Source organism: Anolis carolinensis, unplaced genomic scaffold, assembly GCF_035594765.1.
Source record: "Anolis carolinensis isolate JA03-04 unplaced genomic scaffold, rAnoCar3.1.pri scaffold_15, whole genome shotgun sequence".
Lineage (NCBI taxonomy): Eukaryota > Metazoa > Chordata > Lepidosauria > Squamata > Dactyloidae > Anolis > Anolis carolinensis.
In genome coordinates this window covers 5,427,325-5,445,951 of record NW_026943826.1, presented here as the reverse complement: position 1 = coordinate 5,445,951, position 18,627 = coordinate 5,427,325, and the positions used below count along the sequence as shown (strand labels likewise).

At 39.7% G+C, this 18,627-nt stretch overlaps 1 protein-coding gene across 1 annotated transcript in view; it reads left to right on the top strand.

The window, feature by feature from the left end:
* The window catches only part of pex14 (peroxisomal biogenesis factor 14), a 157,202-nt gene that overhangs the window by 69,515 nt on the left and 69,060 nt on the right, over positions 1-18,627 (top strand). The window contains exon 3 of the mRNA XM_008121524.3: positions 1,977-2,061. Within this exon, the coding sequence (XP_008119731.2) occupies positions 1,977-2,061 (85 nt within the window). The remainder of the gene's footprint in view (positions 1-1,976; positions 2,062-18,627) is intronic.

Genomic DNA, 18,627 nt, shown 5'->3' with positions numbered 1-18,627 from the left:
GGTTAAAAATTGTTGTGTAATTTTTATTTGACGTTATTTGCATTTTTTTATTAATTTTATTGTAAGTTATATTTTTATTTATTATATTTTATTATTTTCTTGTATTATTTTTAGTTATTTTCTGTTATTATAGTATTTTCTTGTATTAATTTTTTTAGTGTTTATTATTATTTTTTATTGGGTTGCTAGGAGACCAAGTTGGAGGAGCTTAGCCTTCTAACTGGCAGCAATTGGATAAAAGCAATTATTCCTCTCTCTCTAATTAGGACTTTATTTTTCTTTTCTTTTTGTTGTATCAACTTAGAGGCGTGGATGATGGGTTGTGTTGTCAAATTTCGAGGTTGGAGGGCCTGTAGTTTTGTTGTTTTGTGGGTTGCCATGATGCCATCACTTTTTTATATATATAGATTAACTAGGTATTTTTAATTACAATTTATTATTATTATTATTATTGTGTCAGGAGCAACTTGAGTTGCTTCTGGAGTGAGAGAATTGGCCGTCTGCAAGGACGTTGCCCAGGGGATGCCCGGATGTTTTTGATATTTTTACCATCCTTGTGGGAGGCTTCTCTCATGTCCCCGCATGGAGTGGAGCTGATAGAGAGAGCTCATCCACACTCACCCCAGGTGGGATTCGAACTTGGCAGCTGTCAGGTCAGCAACCCAACCTTCAAGTCACTTCAAGCCACTTAGTCCACTATGCCATGTGGGAGCTTCATTACAAAATGTGAGTCGAGCACTGAAATGGTTAAACAAGCTAGTGTCACCCCGAGGAGAGTGAGTAGGCCAAAGCCTGACAGAGTTAGTGGGCTAAAGCTAGTGTCATCCTGAGGAGTGTTAGAACGCTTCAGTGTTAGTCAGCTTCTGTGAGAGAAGGCCACTGTGTGAGTAGGCCTCAGTATGAGGTAGGCCTCACTGTGAGAGAAGGCCTGGTGAGAGAAGCTCCAGTGTGAAGGCTGCTGTGTGTAAAGCTAATGTCTGAAGCCCCTGTGTAAGTTGGATGTGAGAGAGGCCATCCCAATGTCCACAATTTTGGAAGGAAGTTTTTGCGTTTCTTATGGAAATAGGAGGAATGCATGCTGGTCTATCTATGTCCAAGTCCATGTCCGTCCGTCCATCTGTCTGTCTGTCTGTCTTGCCTTTCTCTGCATGAGATGATGACAGTATTCATGTGTTAGAAATATTAAAAATTAACTAGATATTTTTAATTACAAAAATGCGAGTCAAGCACTGAAAGCGTTAAACAAGCTAGCGTCACTGAGGAGAGTGAGTAGGCCAAAGCCTGATACAAGTTAGTGGGCTAAAGCTAGTGTCATCCTGAGGAGTGTTAGAACGCCCCAGTGTTAGTCAGCTTCTGTGAGAGAAGGCCACTGTGTGAGTAGGCCTCAGTATGAGGTAGGCCTCACTGTGAGTGAAGGCCTGGTGAGAGAAGCTCCAGTGTGAAGGCTGCTGTGTGTAAAGCTAATGTGTGAAGCTCCTGTATAAGTTGGATGTGAGAGAAGGCTCTGTGAGAGCAAAGCTGTTTATCTGCATGAGAAAGAAGCCCAGTACTGCCAGTCCCTGCAGCCGAGTGCCTCTTACTCTAGAGGAAGAAGCGCTTGGCTGCAGGTACTGGCAGGCGCACACGCTTTCTGGGCCTGCAAGCCACACACGCACCCTCTTTCCAAGGCCAGGAGGCAAGTTCTGGGAGGCCAAAGCTGGCTTGGAACCGGGATTGGCTCCAGCTTGCTTTTGTGTCGAGCTGATTTTGTGCGGGGAGGGGGCTTCCCGTTTCGTGCTTCCGAAAAAATGAAATAAATGGTAGACATGAATTCTGTGCACAACTCTAATTGATACTCGATCTGTGGTCTTTCAGCTAAGTTCCATTGCTAGGTTTTCCTTTCCTACTTAATGCTTTATATGAGTTTTTTCTTTTAAAAGCTGGATTCTGTGTGTCACTTTCTTTAAAGATCTTCTGTTTTCCTCTCTGCCCCATAGATCGCAACCGCCGTGAAGTTTCTACAGAACACCCGGGTCCGCCAAAGTCCGCTAGCAACTCGAAGATCATTTCTCAAGAAGAAAGGTACCTGATCGTAATGGTTTATGCCTTCTATCTCGAGCTTGTCTTTTATCATCTTTTTCGAAACATTCTCCAGACTCTTTCAGCTTTCCCCCCTCGTGTTGACGTCTCCCTGACCTCGTGCCCTCTTGAACCCCGGGAGGCATTCTCACTTATCTTTTGGGCAACGTTTGCAGATTTTTCAGTTGTAAAAAGTAAATATAGCATTAAAAACAGTACGCAAAGTAGACATACCTCCTCAGGCTCTCGGTTACTTATTGTGATGTGTGGACATTATAGGAAATAAGGAGGTAAAAAAGAGAAAACGTTGCCCATAAATTTCAGTATCTAAGTATACGTTCGTTTGTACAATGTGATGCTATATCACTCTTTCAAGCATTCTTAAATCTTCTATCAATTGGTGGGGATGTGTTATCATTCCAGTGCGGGAATATCACTTTTTTTATCAGTCAAGAGGGTATAAAAGATACAATTATTATTATTATAGCCCACTTTTTCTCTCCAAAAAAGAGACTCAAAGTAGCATTTCTACATACCATAACATTATTATTATTATTATTATTATTATTATTATTATTATCATCATCATTATTATCAACATCATCATCATTTTCTTTGGGTTGCTGTGAGTTCCAGGGTGTATAGCCATGTTCCAGAAGCATTCTCTCCTGATGTTTCGCCCACATCCGTGGCAGGCATGCTCAGAGGATGTGAGGTTTGTTGGAAACTAGGCAAGTGGGGTTTATATATCTCTGGGTTGCTGTGAGTTCCAGGGTGTATGGCCATGTTCCAGAAGCATTCTCTCCTGATGTTTTGCCCACATTCGTGGCAGGCATGCTCAGAAGTTGTGAGGTCTGTTGGAAACTAGGCAAGTGGGGTTTATATATCTGCAGAATGTCCAGGGTGAGAGAAAGAATTCTTGTTTGTAGGAGGCAAGTGTGAATGTTGCAATTGACCAGCTTGATTAGCATTGAATAGCCTGGCAGCTTCAAGGCCGGGCTGCTTCCTGCCTGGGGGAATCCTTTGTCTTTTTATAAAGAAAGCCATTATCTTTATATCTCATCTTTCTTCCCGTAGGGACTCAAGGCAGCAAACAACCACACAATCTCATGACAATTTAACACAAAGCAAAGAACACTTTTTAAAGACAGTGTTAAATATTTGTGTGTGGCCATAAAGTTAAAATGCAATTATTTACATGACAGGAGTAAATATAGTATTTATTTATTTATTTACTTATTTATATATTTATTCATTCACGACATTTATATTGCTCCCTTCTCACCCCGAAGGGGACTCAGGGTGGCTTACAAGTTATATATACATACAATATATTATAATAGTTTACAAGAATTTATGTACATCATTCAATCTCAGATCATTTTCTAGGACCAGGCTTATTTGTAGAATTATGTTAATCTCTGAAGCAATGTAAGTTTTTAAAAAATATTATTTATTTATTTATTTATTTATTTATTTGCTACATTTATATGCCGCCCTTCTCACCCCAAAGGGGACTCAGAGCGGCTTACAAATTAAATTTACATACAATATTATATTGTATTTTTGGGGGGTCATATAAATGTAGCAAATAAATAAATAATAAATAAATAAAATATTTTTATTAAGTACTTTTAAAAACATAAAAAGAGTGAGAACAATAATAAGTATAGAAAAGAAAGTGAACAGGAGGGGGTGGTTGGAGTGGAGAAAAAGAAGAAAGAAAAAAATTGAAGTAAAAGTATATAAGAAAAAAATAGAAAAAAATAGAAAACAAACAAAAAAACAACAAAAAAGGTTGTACTTCCCGTCTTTTCTTCTAGGTGGTAAATTATTTTGTACATGTTGTCCTTTGTATTTCCACTCTGTCTTTATGTCTTTGTAAAAAATTCCTCTTGTTCTATAAAAGTTGTCAATAATGTCGAGCCTGTTTCTTTTGTTGGTATGCCATGGTGGGTTTTCAGATAGTAGGTCAAAGCATCCATATTTTAATGTCCATAATCTTTAGCATCCATTCTTCTTTATTTGGTATTTCTGTTAATTTCCATTTCTTGGCATATACTATTCTGGCTGCTGTTACAAAGTACAGTAGAGTCTCACTTATCCAACATTCGCTTATCCAACATTCTGGATTATCCAACGCATTTTTTGTAGTCAATGTTTTCAATACATCGTGATATTTTGGTGCTAAATTTGTAAATACAGTAATTACTATGTAGCATTACTGCGTGTTGAACTACTTTTTCTGTCAAATTTGTTGTATAACATGATGCTTTGGAGCTTAATTTGTAAAACCATAACCTAATTTGATGTTTAATAGGCTTTTCCTTAATCTCTCCTTATTATCCAAGATATTCGCTTATCCAAGCTTCTGCCGGCCCGTTTAGCTTGGACAAGTGAGACTCTACTGTAGTTGAATAAAATCTCTTGATTTTTATTAAAGTTCATATCGGTCATTCCTAATAGAAAATACTCCGGTTTCAATTGAATATTTATTTTCATAATTTTTTTGTATTATTTCATGAATTTTTTCCCCCCAATATTCCTTTGCTAATTTGCATCCCCACCACATATGGAAGAATGTGCCAACCTGTTTTCCGCATTTCCAGCCTTGATCTTTTACGTTTTCATAGCACTGGTATATCATTTTGGATAACCGAGCCCATATCTATAGTAGTTGCACAGGCCATCTCTTTGACTTGAAACACTGCATTTTATTCCTCTGCCCCAAAGCATCTTAGAATATAACATTGCATTTTATTTCTAGTGGCCCCTCCAGACCATCGTCTCCTTCTTCCCAGTGGTCTTTTTTGATTCTTCTTCTCTGATTCATATGTTATTTGAGTGATTATATTGCTTCTGTTTATGTGATTGTTTTAGTCAATTGTTATTATATATTTTTTTAATTCTTATAGTGTTTTGTAGTGTTTTCAGTGTTTTATTGTACAATGTTTTATGCTGATTTTATATTGGAAACCGCCCTGAGTCCCTTTCAGGAGAGAGGGCGGTATACAAATAAACTTTTACTTACTTACTTATTTACTTGTACCAATTCTCCTTGAGATCTTATGAATAGGTATAGTTCAGCTTGTGGTTCCAAATCTTCTCCTATTATTCCAAGCAATTTAAGTTTTTTTATGAGTTTGAGTGGCATTAATAGTATTGCACCTCCATCAATTAACTGAATTAGATAAGCCTTTATTAAAAAGACAAGGTGACCAATATTCTTGAAACCAATATGCTTGAATCGCTTGTGCTTTGTGACATGGGCCAAGAGCAGCTTGAGTTGCCAACTTCAGGAAAAAGAGCAGCTTCGCCTTACAGATTCCCCGTTTTGCCCGTCCCGGCTCTTTCATGGTCTTTGGTCAGCTGCAGGTGAAACGGTCAACGGCTTCAGAAGGCTCTGCGAAAAGACGAGGTCGGGTTGAGGTTAAATTTGGGGTCAGCCTGCCTTTCGCTGTCTAAAAGGGCAAGCGATTGACTGCCGAGCCCTTTCAGAAGCAAAGAGGAGCCGGGCATCTCGGTAAATTCAGCTTCGTTTTTCAACAGATGGAAGCTGCTCCGTCTCTGACCCTACCGCCATAATTCTGTTGCCTTTCTTTTCAAAGAATTAGGGTTTTTTTTTAAAAAAAGGTAACGATCTAAGATTTTAAACAGAGAAAGAGAGGAGGGTATTTTAGCTTCAGGTTTTATATCAATTCAGACTGAAACAGACCTTGTGTTTGTTTGTCCTGACCTTCCTTTTTTATTTTTTGAAAAGGAAGCTCCCAGCCCATTTGATTGCAAAAAAAAAGGAAGTCTCAAAAACCTGCAGGTGTATTTTGCAAAAGGAAGAAAAGGGGAAAATATTCTGCTCCATTAGCACAAGACTAGCATTTTCTGATCTGCATTTTCAGAACCATCTCTGAAAATCCAGATTCTCACTTATCTCACTTATCCAACACTTGCTTATCCAACGTTCTGGATTATCCAATGCATTTTTGTAGTCAATGTTTTCAATACATCGTGATATTTTGGCCCTAAATTTGTAAATACAATTTTCCTCCTTTCAGCAACAATAACTACTCTCCTGAAACCATCCTCCAGTACAGTAGAGTCTCATTTATCCAACATTCGCTTATCCAACGTTCTGGATTATCCAATGCATTTTTGTAGTCAATGTTTTCAATACATTGTGATATTTTGGTCCTAAATTCGTAAATACAGTTTCCCTCCTTTCAGCAACAATAACTACTCTCCTGAAACCATCCTCCAATACAGTAGAGTCTCACTTATCCAACATAAATGGGCCGGCAGAACATTGGATAAGCGAATATGTTGGATAATAAGGAGGGATTAAGGAAAAGCCTATTAAACATCAAATTAGGTTATGATTTTACAAATTAAGCACCAAAACATCATGTTATACAACAAATTTTACAGAAAAAGTAATGCTATTTAGTAATTACTGTATTTATTAATTTAACACCAAAATATCACGATGTAAAAGTAGTTCAATATGCAGTAATGCTAAGTAGTAATTACTGTATTTACGAATTTTGCACCAAAATATCACGATGTATTGAAAACATTGACTACAAAAATGTGTTGGATAATCCAGAACGTTGGATAAGCGAGTGTTGGATAAGTGAGACTCTACTGTATTTATTATATTTATCGTGTCAGAAGCTAATAGAGGAGACAGTTGTATAGCACCCAAAATATATAACTACAATATAGCACCCAAAACATATGGGATCAAACAGTAGTAAAGATCATACAGCATTTAATTACCGTATATCCTCGAGTATAAGCTGGCCCGAATATAAGCCAAGGCACCTAATTTTTACCACAAAAAAACTGGGAAAACATTGACTTCAGTATAAGCTGAGGGTGGTAAATTTCAGAAATAAAAATAGAAAAATTTAGACACCATTAGCCTGTGACTTAAACATTAAAATCATCTGCATTTCAACCAGTACAACTATGAAAGTGTATATATTTTGACTTCCATTCTAGAGCAGTTACATCTTTTTAACAACAATGAATTTAAATGAAAAATCGCTCCCATCAATATTGGATTGATTGATTTATTTCGTGTCAAAAGCATTGCATAATAAATAAGTTTAAAAGCGATAAAATAAAGGAATCACAAACAGCTAAATAGTAATATTATTATTAATAATAATATTAATAATATTGGATTCATTGGGCCTAATGACACCTGATTACTGGGTTGCTGTGAGTTTTTTGGGCTGTATGTCCATGCTCCAGAAGCATTCTCTCCTGACGCTTTGCACACACTCAGAACACAGGGGAATTCCAGAAAAGAAACAATCAGGGCCAGATAACACCTCTCAACAAAGGATTGGAGGGAAGGAAGCAGCCAGACTTTGACGCTACAAGGTCATTCAATGGTAATCAAGCTGGACAAGTGCAACATTCACACTTGCCTCAAACAGACAAGAGTTCTTTCTCACACCCTGGAAATTCTACAGATACAGTAGAGTCTCACTTATCCAACATTCGCTTATCCAACGTTCTGGATTATCCAAAGCATTTTTGTAGTCAATGTTTTCAATATATTGTGATATTTTGGTGCTAAATTCATAAATACAGTAATTACTACATAGCATTACTGTGTATTGAACTACTTTTTCTGCCAAATTTGTTGTCTAACATGATGTTTTGGTGCTTCATTTGTAAAATCATAACCTAATTTGATGTTTAATAGGCTTTTCCTTAATGCCTCCTTATTATCCAACATATTCGCTTATCCAACATTCTGCCGTCCCATTTATGTTGGATAAGTGAGACTCTACTGTATATCAAACTTGCCTAGTTTTCAATGCATGCTATAGATGTGGGCAAAACGTCAGGAGAGAATGCTTCTAGAACATGGCCAGACATCCCGGAAAACTCACAGCAACCCAGTGATTCTGGCCCTGAAATCATCATCATCATCATCATCATTTAATTACTTATTAATCACCCTCCATCCAAGATGCTCTAGGCGTTCTATCAATATATATAAAAGAGTGATGGCATCACGGCAGCGGACAAAACAACAAAAGTAAACACCCCACAACCTTGAAAATTGACAGCACACCCCCTCATCCATGCCTCTAGGTTGATACAACAAAAAGAAAAGAAAAATAAAGTCCTAATTAGAGGGAGAGGAATAATTGTTTTTGTCCAATTGCTGCCAGTTAGAAGGCTAAGCTCTGCTCACTTGGTCTCCTAGCAACCCACCCAGCCCAGGGGACCTTTTACCTTAACTACCACCAATTCCTCAATACTTTATTTCCCATACCACCATACTTCGCCACAGCAACGTGTGGCCGGGCACAGCTAGTTTACAAGATAAAATAGTAAAGGATAAAAATACATACATACAAATATTGATAAAATTAACATAGATTAATCCTTTGACGACACATTGATACCTGATTAGATTGTGGGGAGACTTGCAGAAACATGCAATATCTACCATTTGTAGTGCATAACAATGCATCTCTATATTGCTATAGATGTTGGCAAAACGTCAGGAGAGAATGCTTCTGGAACATGGCCAGATATCCCGGAAAACTCACAGCAACCCAGTGATTCTGGCCCTGAAATCATCATCATCATCATCATCATCATCATCATCATCATTTAATTACTTATTAATCGCCCTCCATCCAAGATGCTCTAGGCAATTTACAAGATAAAATAGTAAAGGATAAAAATACATACATACAAATATTGATAAAATTAACATAGATTAATCCTTCGACGACACATTGATACCTGATTAGATTGTGGGGAGACTTGCAGAAACCATTCGACATGCAATATCTACCATGTGTATTGCATAACAATGCATCTCTATATTGCTATAGATGTGGGCAAAACGTCAGGAGAGAATGCTTCTGGAACATGGCCATACAACCCGAAAAACATACAACAACCTATGAACACATCTCTATATTATTAGGTGCCGAATTACACCTTTGGAGGGGTGTTGACAATTGGGGTGCTGTCAAAAGCATCTTTTGGAACTTCTTGCTTCCGGGGCTGCCGTCTCGTCGCTTCTTGTTTCTTCGCTTTCTATTCCTTTCTCTCTCGCTCTCTCGCTCGTATTTTTCCCCCTTGAAATATGCGGACCTACGGGGAGTAATTAATCATAAAAGCTTTGGGATTTCAACTCTATCATCAAAGCAATGAAGCAGAGGAAAGCTGAGCCTAAAAGCTGCGCTGATTACCCGCGGTAACCTGAGACGAAATCTATCGTTGCCGAGAGAGATTCCTTAGCGCCTCCTTTTCCCAGGATATAATGCCGTATTATAACCGCCTATGCGTTGTATTAGAATGACCGTCTCTTTCTTGTGTTTTTCTCATTTGCAAAAAGTGTTTAGAAGCGATTTCGTGACAAGCGTCTCGGGTGTTTTGGTGCCGCGTTCCCCGATTGAGCAGCTTTGTGGAACCTTTTTTGTTGTTGTAAATATCTGGAGCTCCATCTAATCTGTCTAATTTTAATAAATCCCTGGCTGGGAAGAAGCAAAGGTTCGGAGGGAAGGAGAGGGAGAAGTCAACAGGGGACGCGGGAAGAAGAGGCCAGTGAAGAGAGACGCTGACCCGATTAAAGCGCCTAATGAATTACTCGGCTAATGATTACCAAAGTGAGGAGCGGGCAAAACCCACACACATCACCCTGTTTGATGCAGGCGACCCTCCCCTCCCAGTTTCTATTTGTCTGCCCTTTGCGTTAATTGTTTGCAGCATGTCATTGTGTCTTCTAGCAGCGAACTTTAGCACAGAGTTCCAGTCGACCAAAATAGAACGACCAAAATCTATATAGGTAGAGAAATGGGTGGGTGGTTGTGTGGATAGATAAATGGGTGGGTGGATGAATAAGTCAATAGGTACCGTATATACTTGAGATTAAGCCGACCCGAATATTATAATAATAATAATAATAATAATAATAATAATAATAATAATAATAATAATGATGATTATGATGATGACGACTCTGGCACAAGCCAGTCAAGGTGGTCCCAGTTGTAATCAGCCCACTGGGTGCAGTGCCTAAAGACCTTGGCCTGCATTTAAACACAATTGACGCTGACAAAATCACCACCTGCCAGCTGCAGAAGGCCACCTTACTGGGATCTGCACGCATTATTCGCCAATACATCACACAGTCCTAGACACTTGGGAAGTGTTCGACTTGTGATTTTGTGAAACAAAATCCAACATATCTACCTTGTTTGCTCTGTCATACTTATAATAATAATAATAATAATAATAATAATAATAATAATAATAATAATGATTATGATGATGACGACTCTGGCACAAGCCAGTCAAGGTGGTCCCAGTTGTAATCAGCACACTGGGTGCAGTGCCTAAAGACCTTGGCCTGCACTTAAACACAATCGGCTCTGACAAAATCACCACCTGCCAGCTGCAGAAGGCCACCTTACTGGGATCTGCACGCATTATTCGCTGATACATCACACAGTCCTAGACACTTGGGAAGTGTTCGACTTGTGATTTTGTGATATGAAATCCAGCATATCTATTTTGTTTGCTGTGTCATCCTTATAATAATAATAAAAAATTGCACAGACAGACAGACTACAAACAGAGGCACAACTATGTTGCCCAAATGATTCATTGGAACTTGTGCCTCAAGTACCACCTCCCTGCAGGAAAGAACTGGTGGGATCACAAACCTGCAAAAGTATTGGAAAATGAGCACGCAAAGATACTGTGGAACTTCCGAATCCAGACTGACAAAGTTCTGGAACACAACACACCAGACATCACAGTTGTGGAAAAGAAAAAGGTTTGGATCATTGTTGTTGCCATCCCAGGTGACAGTCGCATTGACGAAAAACAACAGGAAAAACTCAGCCGCTATCAGGACCTCAAGATTGAACTTCAAAGACTCTGGCAGAAACCAGTGCAGGTGGTCCCAGTGGTGATGGGCACACTGGGTGCCGTGCCAAAAGATCTCAGCCGGCATTTGGAAACAATAGACATTGACAAAATCACGATCTGCCAGCTGCAAAAGGCCACCCGACTGGGCTCTGCACGCATCATCCAAAAATACATCACACAGTTCTAAACACTTGTGAAATGTTCGACTTGTGATTTTGTGATATGAAATCCAGCATATCTATCTTGTTTGCTGTGTCATACAATAATAATAATAATAATAATAATAATAATAATAATAATAATAATAATAATAATACAGTAGAGTCTCACTTATCCAACATTCGCTTATCCAACATTCTGGATTATCCAATGCATTCTTGTAGTCAATGTTTTCAATACATTGTGAAATTTTGGTCTAAATTCGTAAATACAGCAATTACTACGTAGCATTACTGTGCATGGAACCACTTTTTCTGTCAAATTTGTTGTATAACATGATGTCTTGGTGCTTAATTTGTAAAATCGTAACCTAATTTGATGTTTAATAGGCTTCTCCTTAATCTCTCCTTATTATCCAACGTATTTGCTTATCCAACGTTCTGCCGGCCCGTTTATGTTGGATAAGTGAGACTCTACTGTAATAATAATAATAATGGATTTTTGAAAGTTACTTTTTATAATGACAACTCCCAGAATATCCCAACTAACATGTCCATTGACTCCAGATACAAGAACACCAATAATGTAAAGCCTGCAACAACACAAACCTCAACTTTGTTGGTGGAAGATGATAAAGGGAAAGTGAGGTGGGTCAGTCCGAACAGCTCTTGTTTCACCAATTTGATCCAATGGCTCTCTTTAAAGATTGAATCGCGATCTTTGGTGCTCACATTGGTTCTACTTCCATCCTCTCTGTCCTCAAAAAAGCCTAGGTCTCCATCGATCAGATCCGACAGCCACTTCCTCCTGCAGTAGTCAATCGAATCCCGACAAGAAGAGCACGCGCAGGACATGAAAGCAATAGACTCCCTCGGCGTTGATCTGCAGTTAATAAAAACTGGAAGCCGCAGATTTATCCTCTTCCATAAAATGGTCTAAATCTATCAAACCTTTTCCCCTTCTTTTAAGATCGCTAAAAGGCTGGGGGATCTCTCTCCTTCCAGGCAGGCAACTTCTTGGAGCAGAAGGTTTGGCCCAGATGGACATCCATGGCTTGGGGTCATTCACGCAAGGCCACGGGAAGCCAAAGGTTCATCTACTGACACTCCCAGCATTCTTCACCATTAGCAATCGAGTCTCAGATGGCTAGAATTTATGTACCTCCCCTATATTTTTCCTAAAACAGGTGAAGACCTTTCCGTTTCAACAAACCATTGAGGACTGATGGTTTAGATGGGGAAGGCTTGTACAACGAGTTGGATTTGCTATCAGTTCTTTTTGTTGTGCTGTCATTTTTGTGGGTTATTTTAAACTGATTTTACCTACTAACCGTATATACTCAAAGATAAGCTGAAAAAAATCTCCCACAGCTTATAATGGGGTCAAGGATGGGCAGCGGAGTCTGGAGGCCATTGCTTGCAATATATGATATATTTTTCTCTCTTCTTCCTCTCCCTTAACAGTGTGTTTTCTTTTCCAGTCATAAGAGAGGGAAGGAGGGAAAGGAGATATATTTCATGTCCTCCTTGTTTGTGTAGCTGAGATCTTTTGGCACGGCACCCAGTGTGCCCATCATCACCGGGACCACCTGCACTGGTTTCTGCCAGAGTCTTTGAAGTTCAATCTTGAGGTCCTGAGAGCAGCTGAGTTTTTCCTGTTGTTTTTCGTCAATGCGACTGTCATCTGGGATGGCAACATCAATGATCCAATGATTTTTCTTTTCCACAACTGTGATGTCTGCTGTGTTGTGTTCCAGAACTTTGTCAGTCTGGATTCGGAAGTTCCACAGTATCTTTGCGTGCTCATTTTCCAATATTATTGCAGATTAATTATTATTATTATTATTATTATTATTATTATTATTATTATTATTACTATTATTTGAAACACAACAAGATGAGTCCACAGCAGATACTCTGCTGGCTGTTGTATTGGATCATACGTCCGGGGCCCGGGCTGTGACGCAGGCTGGAGAGCAAGCCAGCTGCAACCAGCTGCAATGAATCACTCTGACGAGGAGGTCATGAGTTCGAGGCCCACTCGGAGCCTTTGTTTGTCTTGTCTTTGTTCTATGTTAAAAGGCATTGAATGTTTGCCTTATATGTATAATGTGATCCGCCCCGAGTCCCCTTCGGGGTGAGAAGGGCGGAATATAAATGCTGCAAATAAATAAATACATACATACATACATACATACATACGCCGGACTTTTCCCAAGTGTCTAGGACTGTATGATGTATCAGTGAATAATGTGCGCAGATCCCAGTAAGGTGGCCTTCTGCAGTTGGCAGGTGGGGATTTTGTCAGCGCCGATTGCGTTTAAGTGCAGGCCAAGGTCTTTAGGCACTGTGCCCAGTGTGCCGATCTCCACTGGGACCACCTTGACTGGCTTGTGCCAGTCTTTGTAATTCGATCTTTAAGTCCTCATATCGTGTCAGCTTTTCCAGTTGTTTCTATTATTATTATTATTATTATTGGATTTTTGCAGTTTTTAAAAATTACCTTTTATTATTACACTAGCTTTGCCCAGCCACGCGTTGCTATGGCTTATGGGAATCCTTTGTTGGCCAGGTGGAATAGCAGTGAATAGCCTTGCAGTCTTAAAGCCTGGCTGTTTTCTGGAGTAGCTGGAGCTTTTTATTGTATGAACGTAGAGGCATGGATGAGGGATTGTGCTGCCAAGTTTAGTGTTTCTGGGATGTGTAGTTTTGTTGTTTTGTCCTAGGCCGAAATTTCATTACCCTTTTTTATATATAGATTATTATTATTGCTGTTGTTGTATCTGGAGTCATTAGCCATGTTGGTTGGGATATTTTGGGAGTTGTCATTATAAAAAATAACTTTCAAAAATCTATTACTATTAATAATAATGTGTTGTCGAAGGTTTCATGGCCGGAATCACTGGGTTGCTTTGAGTTTTCCTGGCTGTGTAGCCATGTTCTAGAAGCATTCTCTCCTGATGTTTCTCCCACATCTATGGCCGTCATCCTCAGAGGTTGTGTGGTTTGTTGGAAACTAGGCAAGTGGGGCTTATATATCTGTGGAAGGTCCAGGATGGGAGAAAGAACACTTGTCTGTTGGAGGCAAGTACGAGTAGTCCAGAGAGCACTGTTAACACAACCAACGATCTGGACCAAACTTGCCATGGATAATGGGACTTGCAGTACCTTCACTGATACCGTGACTCCCACTGACAGTGGGCCTTGACCAAACTTGGCACAGAGAAGCCCCGTGGCCAACTGAACATACTGCAGGGGTTTACAGGAATGGACCTTGATTTTGGGAGTTATAGTTCACCTACATCCAGAGAAACGGTGACCCCCACCAACAATGGACTAGGACCAAACATGGCACAGAGAAGCCCCATGACCAACTGAACATACTGCAGGGGTTTAGGGGAATGGACCTTGATTTTGGGAGTTGTAGTTCACCTGCATCCAGAAAGCACTGAATCCAACTGGCGTCAGATCTGGACCAAACTTGGCACACAGACCCAACATGATCAACTGTGCATACAGGCCTGGTTTGGGGTTGATTGACCTCAGATCTGGGAGTTGTAGTTCACCCTCATCCAGAGAGCCCTGAACCCAGCTAATGATGGTTCTGGACTAAACTTGGCACACAGACCCTGTCAGGGTATTGTGTATTGTAAAATGTTAAAATCAATCTGGGTTGTTAGAAATGCCTTCAGTGTTAGTTTCGGCAAGGCATTTCAGTAGTTATGGAGTTAATGGGAACCTGCTATGATTGACGTATCACAGGACCAATGGGGTCAAGTTTGTTTGACTGGGACTTCCTTCTTGATCTGTGGAATGCAGGGGAGTGTTTTCTGTGTGTGTGTGTTCGGCGTGAGCTTTCTCTGGAGATGGACTATGAATGCTATGCTCTGAAGCCGGGAAATGTAAATATGTAAATAAAGCTTAACAACAGTTGGATTTTAACTGACCCCTTCGCCTGCTGGAGTGTTTCTTGACCAGTGCTGTTAATCAGCATGGGAAGACAGTCTGGAGAAGGAGGTGAGACTGGGATGATGGTTTTTGGAACCCACTCTGCACGGCTACCAGGGTCTCACCCCACTGTCGTCACCCCTGACAGACCCAACATGGCCAACTGTGAATACTGACAGGGTTTGGGGGTGATTGCCCTGGGAATCTGGGAGTTGTAGTTCACCCTTATCCAGACAGCACTGAACCCAGCCAATGGCAGATCTGGGCCAAACCTCAGTGATATTACCTAACATCTCAAAACAAACAATGCTGCCTTCTAATAACCTGGGCACTGCCGGGTCCCCAAGCTAGTAAATAATAAAAATAACAAAAACGTGAAGGCTTCTTGTGTGAAAGGAGAAGGGCTAAGTATTTATTGTAATTAATTTTTTTAACTTTTTTTATTCTTCATACAGATAACAAAACAATACACTGCATACCTTAGCCATCTAAAAGATAACATAAAAACTGTTTACAGTCTTTATGGCTGGGATACAGGTTCCAATTGTGATTCTCTTTACCGCATATCTTAATTGCCCCCTTAAACCCCCCATCCCACCCACCCTTACCACCCTCTTCCCACCCCCAACTGGGTAGCTTGAATCAATACATTGATTTAATTGTCTGGAAGGCCTGATTTAAAGTTCTGTACCTATCTTTTCCTTCTGTTTTGTCGATTAAACAAGACCATTTCCTATGCCAATCTTGTCTTAACTGAATATTCAAATATTTATTTTTCTTTTCATGGATGAAATCATTAATTAAATATTCAGAGAGATACGACCACCAGGTTTTTAGGTCCCACCTTGTTTTATCTTTCCACCCTCTGGCAATTGTAGCATGTATAGCGGCTATCATAAAATTTAATATATCTGACCATTGGTTGTTCCCCTCCTTTACCTCTATGTTAAGGGACAAAAATCGAGCTTTATCCCAATATAGCTTTTGCTCTATTATTTCCTCTATTACTTCTCTAACCGTTTTATAGTATTTTTAGATTTCAGGGCAGTCCCACCACATGTGGGAAAAAGTGCCAATCTCCCCGCATTTATGCCAACATTTGTTAGAAACATTTTTCATAATATGAGCCAGTTGATAAGGGGTCCTATACCATTTTGAAATTATTTTCTTTTGTGTTTCTTTTATTCTTAGATGTTTAATTTTTGGGGTTTTATCAATCCAGGAGTGTACTAAGTTTTCATTGAAATTTATATCCTGTTTCCAGACCTCTACTAAAGTATGTTTTGTATTATAGGATAAGGCTGTTAATTCCTTATATATTTCCCCTATAATGCCTTTCTCTTTTTCTATTTTCCAGCCAATTATTCTATCCATTGGGGCATCTGATGTTTCTTTCTTATTTCATGTACTCTTTTTGACAGCCCTAACCAAGCTATCCAATACTTTAAGCCACATTTGTCCTTTATCTTATCCCATTTTTTAATACAGTAGAGTCTCACTTATCCAACATAAACGGGCCGGCAGAATGTTGGATAAGCGAATATGTTGGATAATAAGGAGGCATTAAGGAAAAGCCTATTAAACATCAAATTAGGTTATGATTTTACAAATGAAGCACCAAAACATCATGTTAGACAACAAATTTGGCAGAAAAAGTAGTTCAATGTGGAGTAATGCTATGTAGTAATTACTGTATTTATGAATTTAGCACCAAAGTATCACAATATATTGAAAACATTGATTCCAAAAATGCGTTGGATAATCCAGAATGTTGGATAAGCGAGTGTTGGATAAGTGAGACTCTACTGTATCTCCATTAGGTTCCAAGAGGTCTCCTACATTTATTGTAATTAATTTGCCAGAAGTTCTATGTAGATTGGAACTGAAGTCTACCTGTCCTACTCTTCAGATCCTCAGTTTCCCATAGTTGTGATGTTTGCTCAATGTAGCGTTTTAAAGATTGCTGACTACCTTAGAGTTTTCTCCCGGCCTTTTCTTTTCACTTCAAATAGTGTTGGGAGGGGGAACCCAAAATGGATCCCACCCGTCATTCATCCCGGGAGCACAGAGGGAACCATGTGCAGGTGGAGCCGCTTCCGAAAAGGAGCTAATTCCAGTCTCTCTCCCTTTTATTACATTTTTTTCTTTTTCATAATTTAACTCCATTTCACGAGGCCGTTGGCATGTCCTTGAATGGAAGCTCGTTACCGTGAAAGCTTTTTTAGCATTGATTTCATAACCGCCTTAATTTAATAGCGCCATCATTACTGAGAAGCCCTGAGAGTGAGGTCCCAGCTTTCCAGGTCAGTGACCTTTTAATTACAGACCTTGTTCTGATGGCCAGGTTATCGACTGGACGGCTCCCGGTTGCGGGCAAAACAAGGAGGCTTCTTCCCCGGCTTCCATGGAGAGGGGAAGGAAGGGGACGGAAGTTGGGGGCAAGTTAACCTCCTGCCTTTCTAAAATTAATTTTCTCCTTCAGCTGGGTAATTAATTTTTCAGCAGTGTCGCGGTGAGGTTCAAGCCATTTTTTCTCCTCTTTTTTTTTTGCAAAGCAAAGGCCAAGAAGCTCTGTGCTCCCCATCCTAGATTGCATTCCTGTGCAGAATATTTTGTTCGCAGAAGATAGGCGGATGCGAGAAACCCTGTATTCTCTCTCGCTCGATAGACACATATCTAAGGGCAGATTACAATAAAATCTACTGAAAGCAATAAATAATAATAATTTAGAATGATTAGAACAAGGGTCCCCAAACTAGCCAGTTTTCCAGCTGTTAGGATCTCTGGGAGTTGAAGGCCAACACATCTGGATACCTACAGGTTGAGAAGCACTGGTCTAGAGATTCCTAGAGAGAACGTCTTTCTAGGAATCTTTTGATCCTTCAGTGTCATCTAGTGGAAGTTAACAACAGTCATGCTAGATAACTAGATATCTCAGGTAAAAAGAATAGCAAATGTTGTCTGTTTGAGCAATTCTGATAGGAGAGGATCTTTTACTACTGTGGGCCAATCCATTCCAAACCAACCTGATGTTATCTATCTGTATTTGCGGAAGACCTTAAGTCAACACAACCTTTTTTTTTTTTTTGCCCAGCTACCTACGGCTTCAGAACGAACTGAGCCGCCGTGTTTATACAAGACCTGTTGGGGGTTATTTATTCCTTTTCCCCATTCCTTTCTTTTTGAAATTGATTGAGAATCCTCATCCATCTGTTATGAAAGGACATCTCCGCATCTTGCCAGGCCCGCATCTGCATCTCCGCCACCTGACATTTCCGCGGCTGGATCCATTCATCACACTGTCTCTTTCCTCCCATCAATCCCTCCCAGATATTCTTTACACAGAACCTGCTCTCAAAATGTTCAGCCTGTTAAAAAGTATTATTGATAGTAATAATAATCTGGAAGTTTATTTCCTGCTGAGCCACAAGAGGTATTTCCATTGCATTCAGACCAGAAAGGGGAATATTGGCCGGTAATCAGTGGCACAATGTTAATGTGGGATTTGTGTATAGATAGTGTTTAAATGAAATTTGTGTCTAGCATGTATTGC